The following is a 16712-nucleotide window of genomic DNA, read 5'->3' as shown; positions in this document are numbered from 1 at the left end:
ATCAAAAGGATAAAAAATGTAAACTGGATACGTGCACTTATATACTATAAATGTGTCAGAACAGTTTATGCATATCTTCACTCTTCTCTTGATTTCATTCATAAATGTGGATAGCAATCCAAAAACATGTAATCTTCTTATTAATGCAAGCAATTCTTAAAAGATAATGTGCAGAAAGACACCATGTGACTCCTCCACCAAAGTTCCTAGCAGCTCACCTCCCTCCATAGACCTATATACTAATAGGTCATAAGCGCATTTGCACTTTAAGTTGGGACCAACTTCAGTAATGGCTGCAGGTTCTCATGTAGAGAGACTCTTAATTAGTTTTTTAAAACAAATATTGAGGTACACTACCGTGACTTCAAAGTCGTGTGATTTTGCAGCGATTTTACCGCAATTTCAGGGAATGCCTGTGTAAACTTGAGGGCTGTGGACCTCAACTCGCATCAAAGTCTGACCAAAGTAGTACAGGGACTACTTTGAAGTCAGTGAGACTTCAAAGATATGAATGGTACTCATTGGAAATCATGGGGTACGACTTGTTATGGGACTTTGCAGTCCCAAGTCATAGGACAAGTCACACAAGTGTGAAAGGGGCCTAAAGATGACAACTCTACTCCTCTCAATTGGGTTATGCGGTTCTCAAAAGAATACAGAAGGAACCATCATCGTGCAACATGCATAGACCCTTGAGAAAGTCACGTGGCGTGTGGCGAAACGCATCGGAGCAAGTGACGTCATTGCGTGATCAGACGTCAAGCAATGCCGAGAGGTGATAGCGATGGTTTTTGCTCCTTTAAAGGGCTAGTGTCTCTGATTCTGCTATTACACCTAAGTGCACTATACATTTGTACACCTGAAAATGTGAGTGTATCTTAAGTGCTTTTTTAAAATAAAGATTGAGGTTTTTATGCATGTTGCACAATAATGGTACATTCTATGTTCTGCTATGATGGTCAATAGGGCTCAAGAGCCATCATGTGTTTCGTCAGCTGATTATTGGAAAAAACTGCCTCTGGGCATGACACCCCACTGAAACTTTTATTAATTTTTTTTTCGTTACTGTAAGCACAAAACTACTTGAGGCTTTAATCATGATTTCTGTTTACGCTCTTTGCATTTACGAGAATAGTTGGTTAGTCAGAATGAATGCTTTGTTTACATTTGTGTTTTAGTCACTCTTTGTTTTATGCCTCTGATAAACTATCACAGTAGAGCCGCCACATTAGTTTGAAACAAAATTCTTTTGGAGATCTGCCTTGTTTATATCAGTGTTTGATTGCAGCACATATTAGTAAGCTTATTATTTTTCTACATTTCTACAGCCTCCTCTTTTGCCTGGTATTTTGCAGCTGCCCCCGGCTTTGTGGTTTTCCTGGTTGTAGCGATAATATTCGTATACAAACACAGGAAATCGGTAAATAAGAAAGATTATTCTCTGACCAAGTCATAAATGGTAAATGTATTTTCTTCCTAATTAATCATATCATTATAAATTAATCACTCGAAGGGAATTTAAGATGATATCAGTACTTTTATTTCATGCCAAAGATTTTTGTTTGCGCAAGACTAAATAGCATGTTATTTTGTTTGGAGATACATTTTAAAATGCTTTTTAATTTGTAATGCTTTATTGATTTTGATGGTCTGCTTGGAAAATCTTATGTGAACAGATGTTGCTACAAATGCGGGTTCCAAATTTTACTTTGGTGAAATGGAAGGGACATCATTGCAACTGAGCATTGCTAGCACTACTATGAGCAGACAATTGGTCCAATAGAAACTGAGAAGACATCTATTAAACCGCACTTAGATTGTCAGTCTATAGTAAAAGTAATGCAGGGGTAAAAAAAAATCAAATTTGCATTCCTGAGGCCCACAATAGCCCCTGCCACATAAAAAATAGTACGTTCTTTGTGGGACTTATTATCTGCGAGCCCTATTGCATACAAATGAATTGAGCTGTATGATAGTATGTCTTCATGATGGTTTTCCTAATAATGAAAGAAGGTTATTTTACACATGCTTAGAAGGCTAGCAATTTAGTGTACTACAGCAGACTTAAATTACATAAAGGTACCTTCTTGTGTCCTCAAAACTGCATTAAGGAGCTGACTGGCACTGCATGTTCGATATAACTGTTGTATACCCTTTGCAGTAAATAGGCGTATAATGCATGCCCACACAATTCAGACATCAAGTGCCACTAAAATTGCATGTCTTTCAATCTTTAAGCTTTCATCCCCTATAGCAGTGAGCAGTGATGGCGAACCTTGGCACCCCAGATGTTTTGGAACTACATTTCCCATGATGCTCAACTACACTGCAGAGTGCATGAGCATCATGGGAAATGTAGTTCCAAAACCTCTGGGGTGCCAAGGTTTGCCATCACTGCCCTATAGGATCTGAACTTTCTTGCTTTATTACTCTGTACTATGGAAGTTTTTCTAGGATTCGCTCACTTTTCTGCTCCATGATTCATTGACATAAAGGGTCATTCTCGGGCAGGGGCGTTGCTGGGTCTGCAAAAGATCTGGGGCTAGAGCCCATAGCAGCGTTCACCAACCGGGGGGGGGGGGGGGGGTAGGGCACGCCGGTGGTAAGCAATTTTTCGCGGGCAAAGGAAGTTTGGTGTTGGCATTTCAATCATCATGGCACCATGGTTGATATGGTGTCAGGGTGATCAAAGCATATTGTTTCTATTGTTACATTGTAATATATAATGAAGTGGTTCAACTCACCATAATGCAGAATCAGTGGGAGCCCTGAGCGTGTCACTTGCCACGTCACCTGCCACTATTTGCAGATTGTCACTTGCCATGTCACCTGCCACCATTTGCAGATTGTCACTTGCCACATCACTTGCCACCATTTGCAGATTGTCACTTGCCACCATTTGCAGATTGTCACTTGCCACATCACTTGCCACCATTTGCAGATTGTCACTTGCCACATCACTTGCCAGCATTTGCAGATTGTCACTTGCCACATCACTTGCCACCATTTGCAGATTGTCACTTTCCACATCACCTGCCACCATTTGCAGTTTGTCAATTGCCACGTCATTTGGCGGAAGAGTGAGGGCGGAAGAGTGGTGACGGGCGGGTGGAGAGAGATAATGTCATCTCTGCTCGTCCGCCCGCTCATCTCTCCTCCACCGCCAATGTCGCATCAATTTCATTATCCAATTGATATCAACCAAAAACACTTCTGATTAATTTAGGATTTTTATCAAATCCACCATTTGGCGTAACAATTGGCAGTATGGAAATGACGTGGCCATAGATTTGATTGATGAGGTAGGAAAACAGATACAAGCAATAAGTTAGAGTTTCCAGCTATTGATCACGTTCCACTTCCCCATGTGGCATATCAATAGATTTTGTTGCTGACTTTACATCTATTATTCCTCCAATCAAAAATAGATAATTTAGTAAAGTGTGTATGGCCACTATTAGACCTTTGTCCGGGGTTCAGAGTCCTAAGCAGTGATACTTCCCCCTATTCCCCATCACTTTCCTCTGCTCCTGAGATGTGATCAGGTCATCATATAGAATGGAGGATCTGCACTGCCATGTGATGAGGGCAGGGAGTGGGGAATGGCTGGGAAGCAGAGGAGAGTTGTACTGGAGGAATATAAACACAAATAGCCTGCAGAGGTGAAGACCAGGATGTCACCTTATCTCTACCGCCCACATGCCAAATGTTTACCCCTTACAATATCCCCTCCCCCTCTCCATGCAAGGATACCTTCCCACAGCCTACAACATATGCTCTTCCTACAATGAGGACAACTCAGAAAGAGGGAAGACAGGTCTCCGAATACAAGCAATGGATTTCTTTGTTCCATACAGAGTCTTCTTTCTGCACAATGGCTGAGCCTTCCCCTCAATGCAGCTTCATTACTAATCTGCCTACAACTCCACTCATCACCACCAGGGCGGAGCACTGACACAGTCAGGTCACCCACACACGTCCTGTGTTCAGTCGGTGAAGGTTTTATTGAAATGCCTTTCATTTGGCCAAAAGAGGCACCAACCCCTCCCCCACACAGGAGACATTGTGCCGAGGCAGACAGTGATGGAGGTCACACTAAAGGGTGACGTCATGGCTGTGCTGAGGGTGACAGGGGGCGCCATGGAAAGTCCTGGTGCGGCCTCCCCCCTGCCTCTGTACACCCCAAAGCCTTTCCAGTCATATTCATTCATTCAAACAATGATACCGCTATACAGGGCTCTCCTGTCCCTCAGCCCGCCATACCCACCGCTTCCAGATGCTTTCACCTCATGTCCGCAATACACCTCACCAAACACAGAGCCGTTCTTTTTTTAAATTATAGATTAGTGGCAGTTAAATAGACGTTTGGGGAACATGGTTACTTCTCTTGAAAGACACTAGTTCTGTTTCTGGTTAATGATGTTGGTGCTGGAGCTATGCTGACACCTAATGGCTCATCTTATTGCTGGAACCTCAGAAGGATTACATCCATCTTTACAGCTTTGGTATGTCACTGGGTTTGATTGCTAGATTGATTTGTATCTGCTGCAAAGCTGCATTGCATGTTACTTTCTGTGAGGACACTGCCATCGTCTAGCGACATTTTATTATACTTCTTATACTATGGTATTGATTTACTAAAACTGGGAGTGCAAAATCTGGTGAAGCTTTGCATAGAAACCAATCAGCTTCCAGTCATCGGGTAATGGATTATATCACCATGTGAAGTTACTTTGAACTTGAGGTTCATCCTAAGACAATTCCACCACAGAAATGTATGCCATTCTAAAACTGTTGGCAACACTGAAGTGTTTATTCCATTGATTTGTTTAAGAATAGTTTTACCCAACATACTTCATTTGTGGGCAGGTATTTGAGGTTTGAAACACTTGATGGCTTCTTATCTCTCCCAGAAACTCTTGTAGTGAGATTTCCCCACTGTAGTTTATTTCTCCTTCCCATTGCATAAGCCAATAATGATTACATTACTCTGATGCAGTTGCATTCTCCAATTATTGGCAAGGATATCAGGCAAATGTGACCTCATCATGTGCTTTGTAACTGCAGTGAGATGGACTGGAAAATGCTATGGGAATTTTTTGCTCCTGCGATGTAAGAATCAAATATGTGATTTCGCTTGCCAGCATCCAAATAAAGCTACTGCAGCAGTTGGTTCACACTGACAGAGGGAATGAAATTGTGTGAGTTCAGCCCACCCGCCAGAACACTCCGATCAGTGCTCCCTGCCATTCAGCTGTACTAACTAAAACTTGTACTGTGCATCAGGCATAAGAGTGTGTGTGTCATTGTTATAATTTTAGGAAATCTTGAGCAATGATCGGTTTATGTGAAAATTGCATTGTATCGCACTCTGCTGTAAAATGATATTATAAAGGTGACGTTAATGAATTGTTTTGCCTTTGTTTGTACAGTCTGACATTGCTGAAGTTCATCAATGTCAGACTTCCTTTATAACTTCCTTTCCCACTGAATTCAGATTCTCCTAGAGGCCAGTTACTGTTCTAAACAAAAGACCAGGCTTACAAACTAGTTTACTGTCATTTGCCTATGTTAGTTGTGAAAAAATTTTAAACGTGAACAAAGTATTTATTTTATACCAACTGCACGCACAAAAAAAATGTATATAATATATTTTTTGGCACATCACAAAAATATATACCAGATTAGTTAAAAGTACTACAGTGTGTTTACTATACTTTCAAATTACTTTCTTTATTAGTAAAAAAAAAATCTGTTCTGATATTTGCTATTTAGCTTAAGTAGTGATGACTTTCAATAAAAAATAAATAAATAAATATATATAGATATATATCTATATATATATATATATATATTTATATATATCTATATATATATATATATATAGATATATATATATATATATATATATATATATATATATATCTATATATATATATATATATAGATATATATCTATATATATATATATAGATATATTTATCAATGGTTAAACTTTTTTCCTAAGTTACTGTATTGTCTAACAATTTATTCTCCTTGTTGCTTTCTAGGAACTGTGTTCTGGACATTGTTAACTCAATCCTCAAGGCCTTCTGATGAATAATCATATTCATGATGAGCAAATGATTGATGTTGGAAAGTGAGGATAATATATAAAGAATATATATAGTAGATCATATACAGTATATGCATATATGCACCTGAATTAAATAAGCCCAACCTATAAGGCTCCATGCACAATGGGCGTTTGTAATCTGTGCACCGAGCATTTGTCCTTGAGCGCATACTGCCCTAAGCGTTAGTACGGATCCAGACCCATCCAGCTTCTACAGCTTCTGATAGAGTATGAAAGGCTGCTGCCCATGGGGCTGGGTGGTAATTGTTTTGTCCTGCAGTTTACAGTTAGGGTAGCCAGTTATGCTTTGTTTGAAATGCCCAGGTCTGTTACAGGTTCGCTGAAATAAACTAAAAGTGTGTGCTATGAAATAAATGTTTATTTTTATATTGGCTATAATGAAATTATAAAAATTCATGGCAGTTTTTATGGTATAATGGTAGTAACATGGATGTAAATATTTGTATTATAACACTGTGATTTTATGCTGTTTAATATGTTGTGTAAATGTAATAAAGTTATTGGGTCTTTATCATAATGTTTGATTTTATTGTGAGTACAACAGTTATATAGTGAATACTGTATAGCGACACTTTTCACAGTACAGTGCACCACACACTTAGATCCTATGTGACCCTTGTGTAATGGCAGGTGGATGGTGTATATATTCAGTCCTGGAAATCCTGTGAGAGACAGTATGAGAAGTTGGGGATTGATTTGATCTATTACCTTAGTGATGTTGGGCAGAGCTTGACTTAGCTCATAACAAACATATGAAAATTATTCTAAAGAAAAAATTTGCGCTAGGTGTGCAAAAAATTATTATGTGAGTATAACAACCTGTGAAGGGATATCCTGCAGCTATGCACTATAACCTTGATAAGGGGCACCGCTAAATAAGTATAAAAAGAAGTGCAGCGCTGGACATGTGAAACACAAAAATTAGTAGCATTAAATAAATATATGCTATACGTGATCCAACAAATAGTGCATAAATCATATGATTTGTCCATACATGATCAAACAAATTGGATGATGAAATTGCTTCCTTGTAGGAATATGTGCGTGGTTCCCACCACCGCAGACGCCTATCCTAATCAAATTTAAAGTGCATCAGCAAACATAAAGTGTCCATAAAAAATATATGAAGTGATTTTGCTGTATGACTAAATCTGTGACTTCCACCGTGATGAATGCCCATCACCTTGAAGAGATTAAAGGCTTACCAGACGGCCTCTAATCAGAGGCATGATAACATCAATTTAGGGTGTTGTCATCTCAACGAATGGGTCTCCTCTGGGATGGTGGATAAGTGTCAGCAAACGGTCACCATAAGCCTCCAAATAACGGTCCAGTCGGGAGAGGTCACTCCCAGCGATAATAAAGTGTCTTCAATCCAGAATTTCTTTTCCTGCAATACTTTTTCAGCCAAATGCCCTCAGTCTTGATGGCCAGCATTGTTCAATCCACAGCCTCTGATCCCAAGTCACCCTGGACCCGCTATAGCCTGTGACTAGACAGTGAAAAGCAGTGGCGGCTGGTGCTCAATATTTTTTGGGGAAGGTGCAAACAAGCTTTTCAGCAGCAGCAGATTCTCCCTCTTAACTGTGTGAGAAAAACATGGGATTATGGGTTTACATGGGATTACCCATAATCCCATGTTTTTCTCACACAGTTAATAGGTTCAGCAGGAATATTAAAAGAACATTTCTTCTCTATGCAGCTGCCCCGCCACTCCTCCTATTCAGGCGCACAGTGGGTGCTGCACGGCCACTCACTTTCTTTCTGGTCCAGCAGGAAGCAGGCGACATCTGGCGATGGGATCCATTGCAGCTTCTTCCACTTCATGGTTATGGGGCAGCTGGGTAGTTTTTGCCCCCCCCCCCCGGGCCCCAACTGCTGAATTGAATATGAAAAGAGAAGAAAGGGGGCGAGGGGGGTGGGACTTTACATGAAGCACGTAGCAGCAACTTGCATTTGCTGAATTGAATAGGTGGCCGGCCGCGGAGAGGCCGGGTGAGCGGCTAGGCTCAAGAAGCAGCCCAGCTATGATTATACCCAGATAAACAATATTCCGGTCAGCACGGGCAGGGGAGGGGATCTAATAAGTGACCCCTTGGCTATAATGACAGAATTTAGGGACTTCTTTTCTGGCCTTTGTGCCCCTATTCCAGGTTATGACTCTGCGGCCTTGGGTGCCTTCTTGGAGGGCCTTGCTCTCCCAAGGTTATCTGATGCAGACCAGTTAGCCTTGGATGATAAGATCACAAATAAAGCCATAGTAGCAGCCATTTTTGCTTCCCCCCCCCATAAGGCTCCAGGACCAGATGGTTTCCCCACTGACGTTTACAAAACTTATGCAGACGAGTTGGCCCCTAGACTCAATGTACTTTTGGCACAATGTTTGAGGCAGAACAGGCTTCCGGACTCTATGCTAGATGTCTACATGGTCTTATTATTAAAGCCGGGTAAGGACCCTCTAGAATGCTCCTCATATAGACCCATTGCTCTGTTAAATATGGATTTGAAAATCTTAACAAAGGTATTGGCAAATAGGCTGGCTGGGGTTATTCCCTCATTGGTCAACATTGACCAGATGGGTTTTATGCCTGGCAAGTCCACAGACACAAACTTACGAATGCTGTTTACACATCTCCGACTGATGAGACTCGCACCAGAATTGTAGTGTCGATCGACATCAAAAAGGTGTTCGACTCAGTCGACTGCCAGTATATGCTCCAGGTTTTGGACAGGATGGGTTTTGGCCTGGTCTTTAGGCAGTGGATATCTTTGCTGTACAGCAATCCCAGGGTGGCAACTGGATTAGGCCTGTCTACCTCTCCTTTCTTCTCAGTGGGTAGAGGCACAAGGCAGGGGTGTCCCCTATCCCCCTTTCTCTTTGCTCTCATGATGGAGCCACTAGCAGTAGCACTTAGATCATCAAGTGAAATTGAAGCTATTAGAGTGGGGAATATTGACGAATGCCTGGCACTTTATGTGAATGACATGCTGTTACTCCTTAAAGTGGGAGTTCTCCACAATTTTTTTTTAAAAGTCAGCAGCTACAAATACTGCAGCTGCTGACTCTTAATAAATGGACACTTACCTGTCCCAGGGTCCAGCGATATCGGCAACTGAAGCCTATCAACCGCTTGGCTCTCGGCAGCTGCCATCGCCATTCTCGGTGAGGGAATCAGGAAGTGAACCGTTGCGGCTTCACTTCCTGGTTTCCTACTGCGCATGCGCGAGATGCACTGCGCGTCCTAACTGGTCCCTGCTATCACCGGGGACCTGTGTGTTTCCCAGGAGACAGCTGGGGGGGGGGACAGGAAAGGGCGTGACTGCCGCGGGAGTCTATTCCTGTAAGTGGGTGCAAATACCTGTATTATACAGGTATCTGCACCCCCCTCCCTCCTGAAAGGTGCCAAATCAGGGCCATCTTAAGAGCATTATAGGCTCCTGGGCAATACAGTGCACTGGGGCCCTATCTACACAATCACGCATGAGAATAAAAATGCAAATGATCAAAAAGGCTATATTTATTGGTACTTCTAACAAAATCAGTGTTTAAACATTAACACAACATTTGGACAATATAACACGAGTTTGATGGGCACATCGGCTACGTTTGATGGGCACAGTGGCAGCTTTTGATGGGCACAGTGGCAGCTTTTGATGGGCACAGTGGCAGCTTTGATGGGCACAGTGGCAGCTTTGATGGGCACAGTGGCTGTGTTTGGGCACAGTGGCTGCTTTTGAGGGGCACAGACAGTGGCTGTGTGTGATGCACAACTTGAACGTACTTAAGTAGACAGTGTTAGACTTGAGGCCGCCGGCCTGGTGCAGTTCAGTGTGTCACCGTACAGTGTGTTTCCGCTCCGCTCCCTCTCCACGCTGTCTGAAGAACATGGAAGAGGTGGGCGGAGCTTGTTCACTAGCAGCTGGGGCAGCCGCGGTGTGCTATGAATGCTGGGGCAGCCGCGGCCTCTGACTGGTTGCTAGCTAGATGCTGGGCGGCCAGAGATTCTAGCAAGTGAGCAACCAGTGCAGTCAGACAACTTAAGCAGAAGATTACAGCACTGAGGATCGGCCCTGGATGGGGCCCTCCAGACAAGTGGGGCCCCCGGGCAACCGCCCAGCGTGCCCAGTGGAAAAAACTGCCCTGTGCCAAATGTGGCACCGGAGGGGGGGAGGGTTCCGAAAAGCGGAGGTTCCATTTTTGTGGGAACCTCCGCTTTAATGATCCAGGGAATTCGCTGAGAGCAGCGCTGAAAATCATGAATGATTTCACCACATTCTCAGGCATGAAGGTCAATTGGAATAATTCCTCCATCCTGCCTTTGGATGAGCGTACTCTGGAGGAGGCAGACCTCACTCTGCCGTTGAGGTGGGTCTCTTCCATCACATACCTGGGAGTTAAAATTATAGCAAAAAGCACTGATTACGTGTCACTTAATTTGGGGCTCCTGGTAACCTTTTTTAAACAGAAAGCTCAGGCCTGGCAGAAACTTCCCCTGTCACTTATAGGGCGGATAAACCTACTGAACATGAAAATTCTCCCAGTCATATTGTATTATCTTCTGGGAGTGCCCTCAGATCAAAACATTTTGGTCGAGGGTGACTTCCTGCATACCGGAGGTTCTGATGGTACCCATCCCCCTATCAATTAGAGTATGTCTACTGGGCCTGGTAGAAGAGGTGGTCCCATCCAGAGCACACAGAACGTTATTGAACATCCTTTTATTCTATTGGAGGAAGGCTATATTGTTAAATTGGAAGAAACCGGCACCCAACAGTTTACCCTTTTGGAAGGGGTTGGTGAACTCTATTATAAGGCGACATACCTATCCAGAGGATGTGTGAAAGAGTTTGACAAGGTGTGGCAGGCATGGTTTAATTCTGATGTAACTTTGGGATAGTGGAGCTTGAGGTCCTATGTGTCTTTGATCCAACAACTCCTGAGTTGGGGCAGGGAAGAATCTAATCTCTTCCTAAATAATGGGGGTGTAACTTGAATCACTGATTTTTCATATTCTGGTTAATGATATGGTCAGATGGAGGTGAATGAGTCTTGCACTATTGCAAGTGGTTCCTCCTCTCGTGGGATCCAGGAAAACAAGAGGCCTTGGCCTAGTCCCTCCCTGTCTTTTGTAGTCTCTCCCACAATCCTCCTGTCTTGAAGCGATGCATACTGGGATTTGTGGTCTAGTGTCTTAAACAGTCAATCAGCCTGCCTTGTGTTATGACTTCATATCCCACAATTCTCTGCTGCTGCTTCCTCGTGATTGGCTGTCAGTCTCCTCCAGTAGGGAAGCTAAAGAGCATGCAGTTCTGTGTGTGTGAGAAAAGTTAAAGGGGGGTGAAAAAGCCCACGCAGCTGCTAGCAGGCAGCTCTCCCCTCATGGATTGAATCAGTCTGAAGAGGTACCTGCTACACACTCCCCTCACCAAAGAAAGTTTGGTCCCCAAAGGGAGTAAAAAGTCTGTGACCTATTACATGCTTTATATATACAAGTGGAGAAAGCAAGTTAGTGTACACAGGAAATCAGACAGTTTGCATTTTCATAAGAAGAGCCCAAACTCAAATAACTCATATCATGACACAGAGTTGACAGATGAACCTCCCACCAATTGTCATGAGAGGGGAGGTTGTTCTGCCCACAGGCCACCTTAATTGGAATGGCCCAGCTAGATGTGCCAGGGGGGTGAGTTGGGGTTGTCCTCCACTAAATGTATGGTGAAAGGACCAGGCGCCTCAAAAGTCCTTTTTGAGATGAAAACAGCTTCTTCAGAGCTTTCACCCAGCATATCATAAGTCAGTCTCTTGGGTGGGTGAATAGCTCTTCACTCTCTCTGTTCTTTGGGCCCTGGCGTTACAGGCACACTGAACTTGGCTTCATCCACAGCTTCTTCTTCTTCCTGTATATCAGCCTCAGCTCCCTCTTCATGGAATGATTGGAAATCTTTGGGATCTGCTGTCAGCAGGGCAGATTGAGTGTCTTTCAATTCTTCAGAGGGTGGAATCTGAGGCACAAAGTCAGGAGCCTCTGGTCTGAGAGTCCCAGTGTCTGTCACTTTAGGAGGAGATGAAGTGGGGGTGGCAAACCCTGGCATTTGAAGTGGTCACAACCAGTTTATCCTCATCTCTTCATCTTCGCTGTCCTCATTGTCTACAGCGGGAGGTACAGACTGAGATCTAGTGACTGGTCGGGATCTCAGAGAGGCCGTGGGTATGGACTGTGAATCGAGCTGTGGTGGCAAACAAACTGCTTCTGAGGGGCAGTAGTTGGTTGCGGTGCCAAGTCTTCAGCGGGCCTGTGCTACCCTCTGGTCTGATTTGATACACTGGGAGTCCTGGCAGCTGCTTGCAAATGACATAGGGCTGCGACTTCCAGCGGTCAGCCAACTTATGCTTTCCAGGGACACCCAGATTCCTCAGCAGCACCCTGTCACCAGGTTGCAAATCCTACACTCGTACTCTGAGGTCAAAGTTCCTTTTATTCCTTTGTTCTCGGACATCTGAGGTAGCTTGAGCCTTGTCAGACTTGAGCAGTCTTCAGACTTTTTTGCAGGTGGTCTACATACCCTCTGTGGGAGGTTGCTGAGGTATGATCTAAGGACGTGCCAAAGGCCAAGTCTACTGGCAACCGGGCCTCCCGCCCAAAAATTAGATGATAAGGGGAGTATCCTGTGGCATAGTTTGCGGTGCTGTTATAAGCGTGCACAATAGCAGATACATGCTTGCTCCAGTGCTGCTTTTTCTCTGAATTCAAACTCCCAAGCATGTCCAGGAGGGTTCGGTTGAACCTCTCTGGCTGAGGATCTCCTTGAGGATGATATGAAGTGGTTCTGCACTTCTTAATGCCCAACAAGTCTAAAAGTCTCTTGATGAGGCTACTTTTGAAATCTCTCCCTTGGTCAGAGTGGATACGTTGGGGCAGGCCATAGTGTACAAAGAACTTCTCCACAAAGATCTTGGCCACCGTGGATGCTTGTTGATCATTTTTGGGAAATGCCTGGGCATACCTAGTAAAGTGGTCAGTCACTACCAGGATATTTCACTGTCCACTCAGATCAGGCTCCAAGTACAGAAAGTCAATGCACACCAGCTCCATGGGACCCTGACTCTGAAGATGGCCCATTGGGGCGGCTCGGTGAGGCAAAGATTTCCTTTGGATACATCTGATGCAGGAGTGGCAATAGCCCTCGACTTCAGCCCGCATGCATGGCCATTAAAATTGGCCCCTCACCAGGTGGAAAGTCCTCTCGGGCCCTAGGTGGCCATGGTTGTCGTGAAGAGAGGTTAATATTGTCTCCCTGCATTTTTCCGGTAGAGATAGCTGCCATTTTTCTTCGAGCTCATCAGAGGGGCCCCTGCGGTAGACCACCCCTTGATGCAGCTGCAACCGGTCCCACTCTCGGTGCAGGAGACGGGCCTCCTTCGGGGAGTCAGTGAGGAGCATGACAGGTCGTTGGTTCACCAAGGCCTTCAATGCCAGGCTACAGAGAGGGTCTTCCAACTGATCCTTTCGCAAGTCCTTCTTAGAAAGTTTTGGCAGACCTTCATCTCCGACTTGCGTGACATTGCAGTAACATTTGGGAACACCAATAGCTGAAACTCCAATGTCTTTGGCCCTGGACCCCCCTCCAGCTTGGTGTTCTGGCCCTTGACACAAGGCTCGTACCCCTTCAGGTGTCAGCCAGGCCCATTCTTCTAGGGGGGTTACTAGAGCAATGGGGCCTTCTTGACAGAGCATCTGCGTCTTTGTTCTCGACCCCCGGTCAATACTTCAGGCTGAAAGTAAACCCCAATAGGGCAGCCAACCATCTGTGACCTGTGGCGTTCAACTTAGCAGTGGTGAGGATGTAGGTGAAAGGATTATTGTCGGTCTTAATCACAAACTCCGCTCCATATAGATAATCCCTCAGTTTATCCACTACTGCCCACTTCAAGGCCAGAAACTCAAGTTTGTGTGTGGGATAGTTCTTCTCGGCGGGTGCCAAGCTGCGACTTACATAGGCGACTGGCCACAAGTGGCCGTTGTGTTCTTGATATAGCACCCTGCCTAGCCCATCTCGACTGGCGTCAACATGTAGTTCATATGGCTTGGTTGTATCTGCATAGGCCAGGACTGGAGCCGTCGTTAGGCTCCGCTTCAGCTGCCTAAAGGCCTCTTCACATTGGGTAGTCCACTGTTCCTGAATGGACTCTCTGGGTTTTCTGGGCCCTCCTGCTGGTCTAACTGGCTTTGTTGGGTCATCGTCTTCCTCCCCATTTTTCAGTAGCTCATTGAGTGGGCAGGCTATCTTAGCGAATCCCTCAACAAATCTTCTGTAATAGGAGCAGAATCCCAGACATGACCTAAGTTCAGTCACATTAGTGGGCTTCGGCCAGGAGGTGACGGCTTCCAGCTTCTGGGGGTCTGTGGCCACTCCGTCGGCAGATACGATATGACCAAGGTAGTTGACCGATGGTTGATAAAACTGGCACTTCTCCAGGGACAGCTTCAACCCCTCATCATTGAGTCTTTTTAGGACCTTCTCCAGACGCTCTTCGTGCTCTTCTAAAGGTCTTCCCAAAGATGATGATGTCATATAAGTACACCAACACCTCTATCAAGTTCATGTCCCCCACAGTCTTTTCCATGAGCCTTTGGAAAGTAGCTGGGGCACCGGACAAACTCTGAGGCATGCGTATGAACTCAAAGAACCCCACCGGGGTAATAAAGGCGGTCTTCTCCCTGTCCTCTGGATGCATGGGGATTTGATAGTACCCGCTCTTCAGGTCCGGTACGCTGAACTACTTGGCTCCTGACAGGCTCTGCAAAGCGTCTTCTATCCATGGGGTGGTGTACTGGTCGGGAATGATCCTCCTGTTCAGTGTTCTGTAGTCAATACAAAGCCTCAGTGACCCATTCTTCTTTCGTACCACCACTATCGGACAAGGACTTCGGGACTCTCGGATGATACCAGCTCTCTTTAATTCTGCCAATTGTTCACGCAGGTCTTCCAAGTTCCCTAGAGGAATCCGTCGTACTCTCTCTCTGAACAGCTTGTCTTCTTGTAGACGGATCCAGTGTTTGGCGCTCTTGGCACACCCCATATTGAATTCACTCTTGGAGAATGGGGCCTGCCATCTCAAGAGCTGAGTTCTGGCTCTTTCTTTCCATTCAGGTGAGAGAGGAGTGTTCTTCGGATAGAACTCCATGACGGGGATTCCATTCTTTTCTCCCCCCACCAAATCAGACAGTGAGACTAGGGAAGCTGGGTTCACTTGTCCCAGCAACACCCGAGCCGACATCTTCACTGGCGAGGCCGTTATGTTGCGGACACTGACCGAGATCCTCCCATGGGTTCTTTGCAATGCTTTAGTTGAAATCACTTCAGGAATCATCTCTACTCCCATTTCTTCTTTCTGTCTGCTTCAAGGAGGACAAAATGGCCTGGTTGTCTCCAATTTAGCTTGACAGATGCCCAACAGGCCACTTCACCAGGCTGCAATACCTTCTCACTCCGGTCCAGACGCCAAATCTTTCCCACTCCTTCAGCTGGGGCCTTCTCTTCTTGCACCAGGTGCTGATAGGCTTGTCTCAACATAGGGTGTACACTTGTAGTTGGAGTTTCTTGCTCTTGGACAAGAGGTGTCAACAGTCTTCTGACAAGATCAGTATTAGTCCCTATGATGAGGGAACTTTTACTAGCCCCTGGTGGGCGAGGGCAGACCACTGCCAAAAAGTGTCAAAGGTCTCAGCTTTCCCAGCTACGGAGGGATCGAAGCTTGACTGGTAGATAGCCATCATAAGGGAAGTTCTGAGTCCCAATGCCCCATATCTCTAGCTCTTCTAACTTCTGTAATGGCAGTTGTTTGAGGTGCCTGTCATAGAAGTCTCTGTAGAGGAGGGTCACTTGAGCTCTGGTATCCAGGAGGGCCTTTGTGTAGATTCCCTCCACTTGGATGAGGACAACCGGAGCGGGTCCCACTAGCTTGGCAGGGAATTTGTGTGAAGTGGCAGGTTTGGCCTGTTTGGTGGCTTGTATCCGCACTCCTTTCTTGCGGAAGTCCTGATCTGGCTTTAGTCTCTGTTTAGCCTGGTGTGCATTGACTCTCCAACGCCGGGTAGCATGGGTCTAAGGAAGTGGGACACTGGGTCGCTTGGAGGCAACAATGGGAGCCCTCTGCGGGGATTTGGACTCCCGCTGCGGTCTCCTTGTGTCATTGGTTTTTCTGGAGTTTCCCGCCGGCTTTCGGTATTGTGTTTCAGGCTTCACTGGGCTTGGGCATACTCGTCGATGATGTCCAACTCCTCTGCAATTGAAGCAGACTTCATTATTCATCAACTTCTGGCCAGAGGTAGTAGATGGATTCAGAGGCACTCCTGTCTCTGTGCCACCCTCACCAGTTGTCTTGGTGACTTCCGCTGCCAACAAGGTCATCATCTTCATTATCTGTGCCATTTGAGACTTTAGGGTGGCTATTCCAGAGTTTTGCTCCATTGCCCCAACAGATCTGACTTCAGCCAGGGATGTAGAGGCTGGGCGAACAGCTACTCGCATGTCATCGAACATGGTCTCTTCTTCTCTCACTACTTTGATGAGA

The 16712-nt window shown here is 45.2% G+C and overlaps 1 protein-coding gene across 2 annotated transcripts in view; it reads left to right on the top strand.

Moving 5' to 3' along the window:
- IL1R2 (interleukin 1 receptor type 2) overlaps positions 1–6647 on the top strand; it is a 47401-nt gene extending 40754 nt beyond the window's left edge. Inside the window, exons 9-10 of one of the 2 annotated variants that reach the window (XM_073614772.1) lie at positions 1329–1459; positions 6051–6647. In XM_073614772.1, coding sequence (XP_073470873.1) covers positions 1329–1456 — 128 coding nt within the window. In that variant the 3' untranslated portion in view covers positions 1457–1459; positions 6051–6647. The remainder of the gene's footprint in view (positions 1–1328; positions 1460–6050) is intronic. The other variant, XM_073614773.1, reaches the window with a different exon arrangement.
- The last annotated feature ends 10065 nt before the right edge of the window (positions 6648–16712 follow it).

The sequence above is a fragment of the Aquarana catesbeiana genome, linkage group LG02 (genome assembly GCF_042186555.1).
Source record: "Aquarana catesbeiana isolate 2022-GZ linkage group LG02, ASM4218655v1, whole genome shotgun sequence".
Classification (NCBI taxonomy): Eukaryota; Metazoa; Chordata; class Amphibia; order Anura; family Ranidae; genus Aquarana; species Aquarana catesbeiana.
Note: the sequence above shows the minus strand (reverse complement) of the source record. Positions and strands in the feature narration are given on the sequence as shown.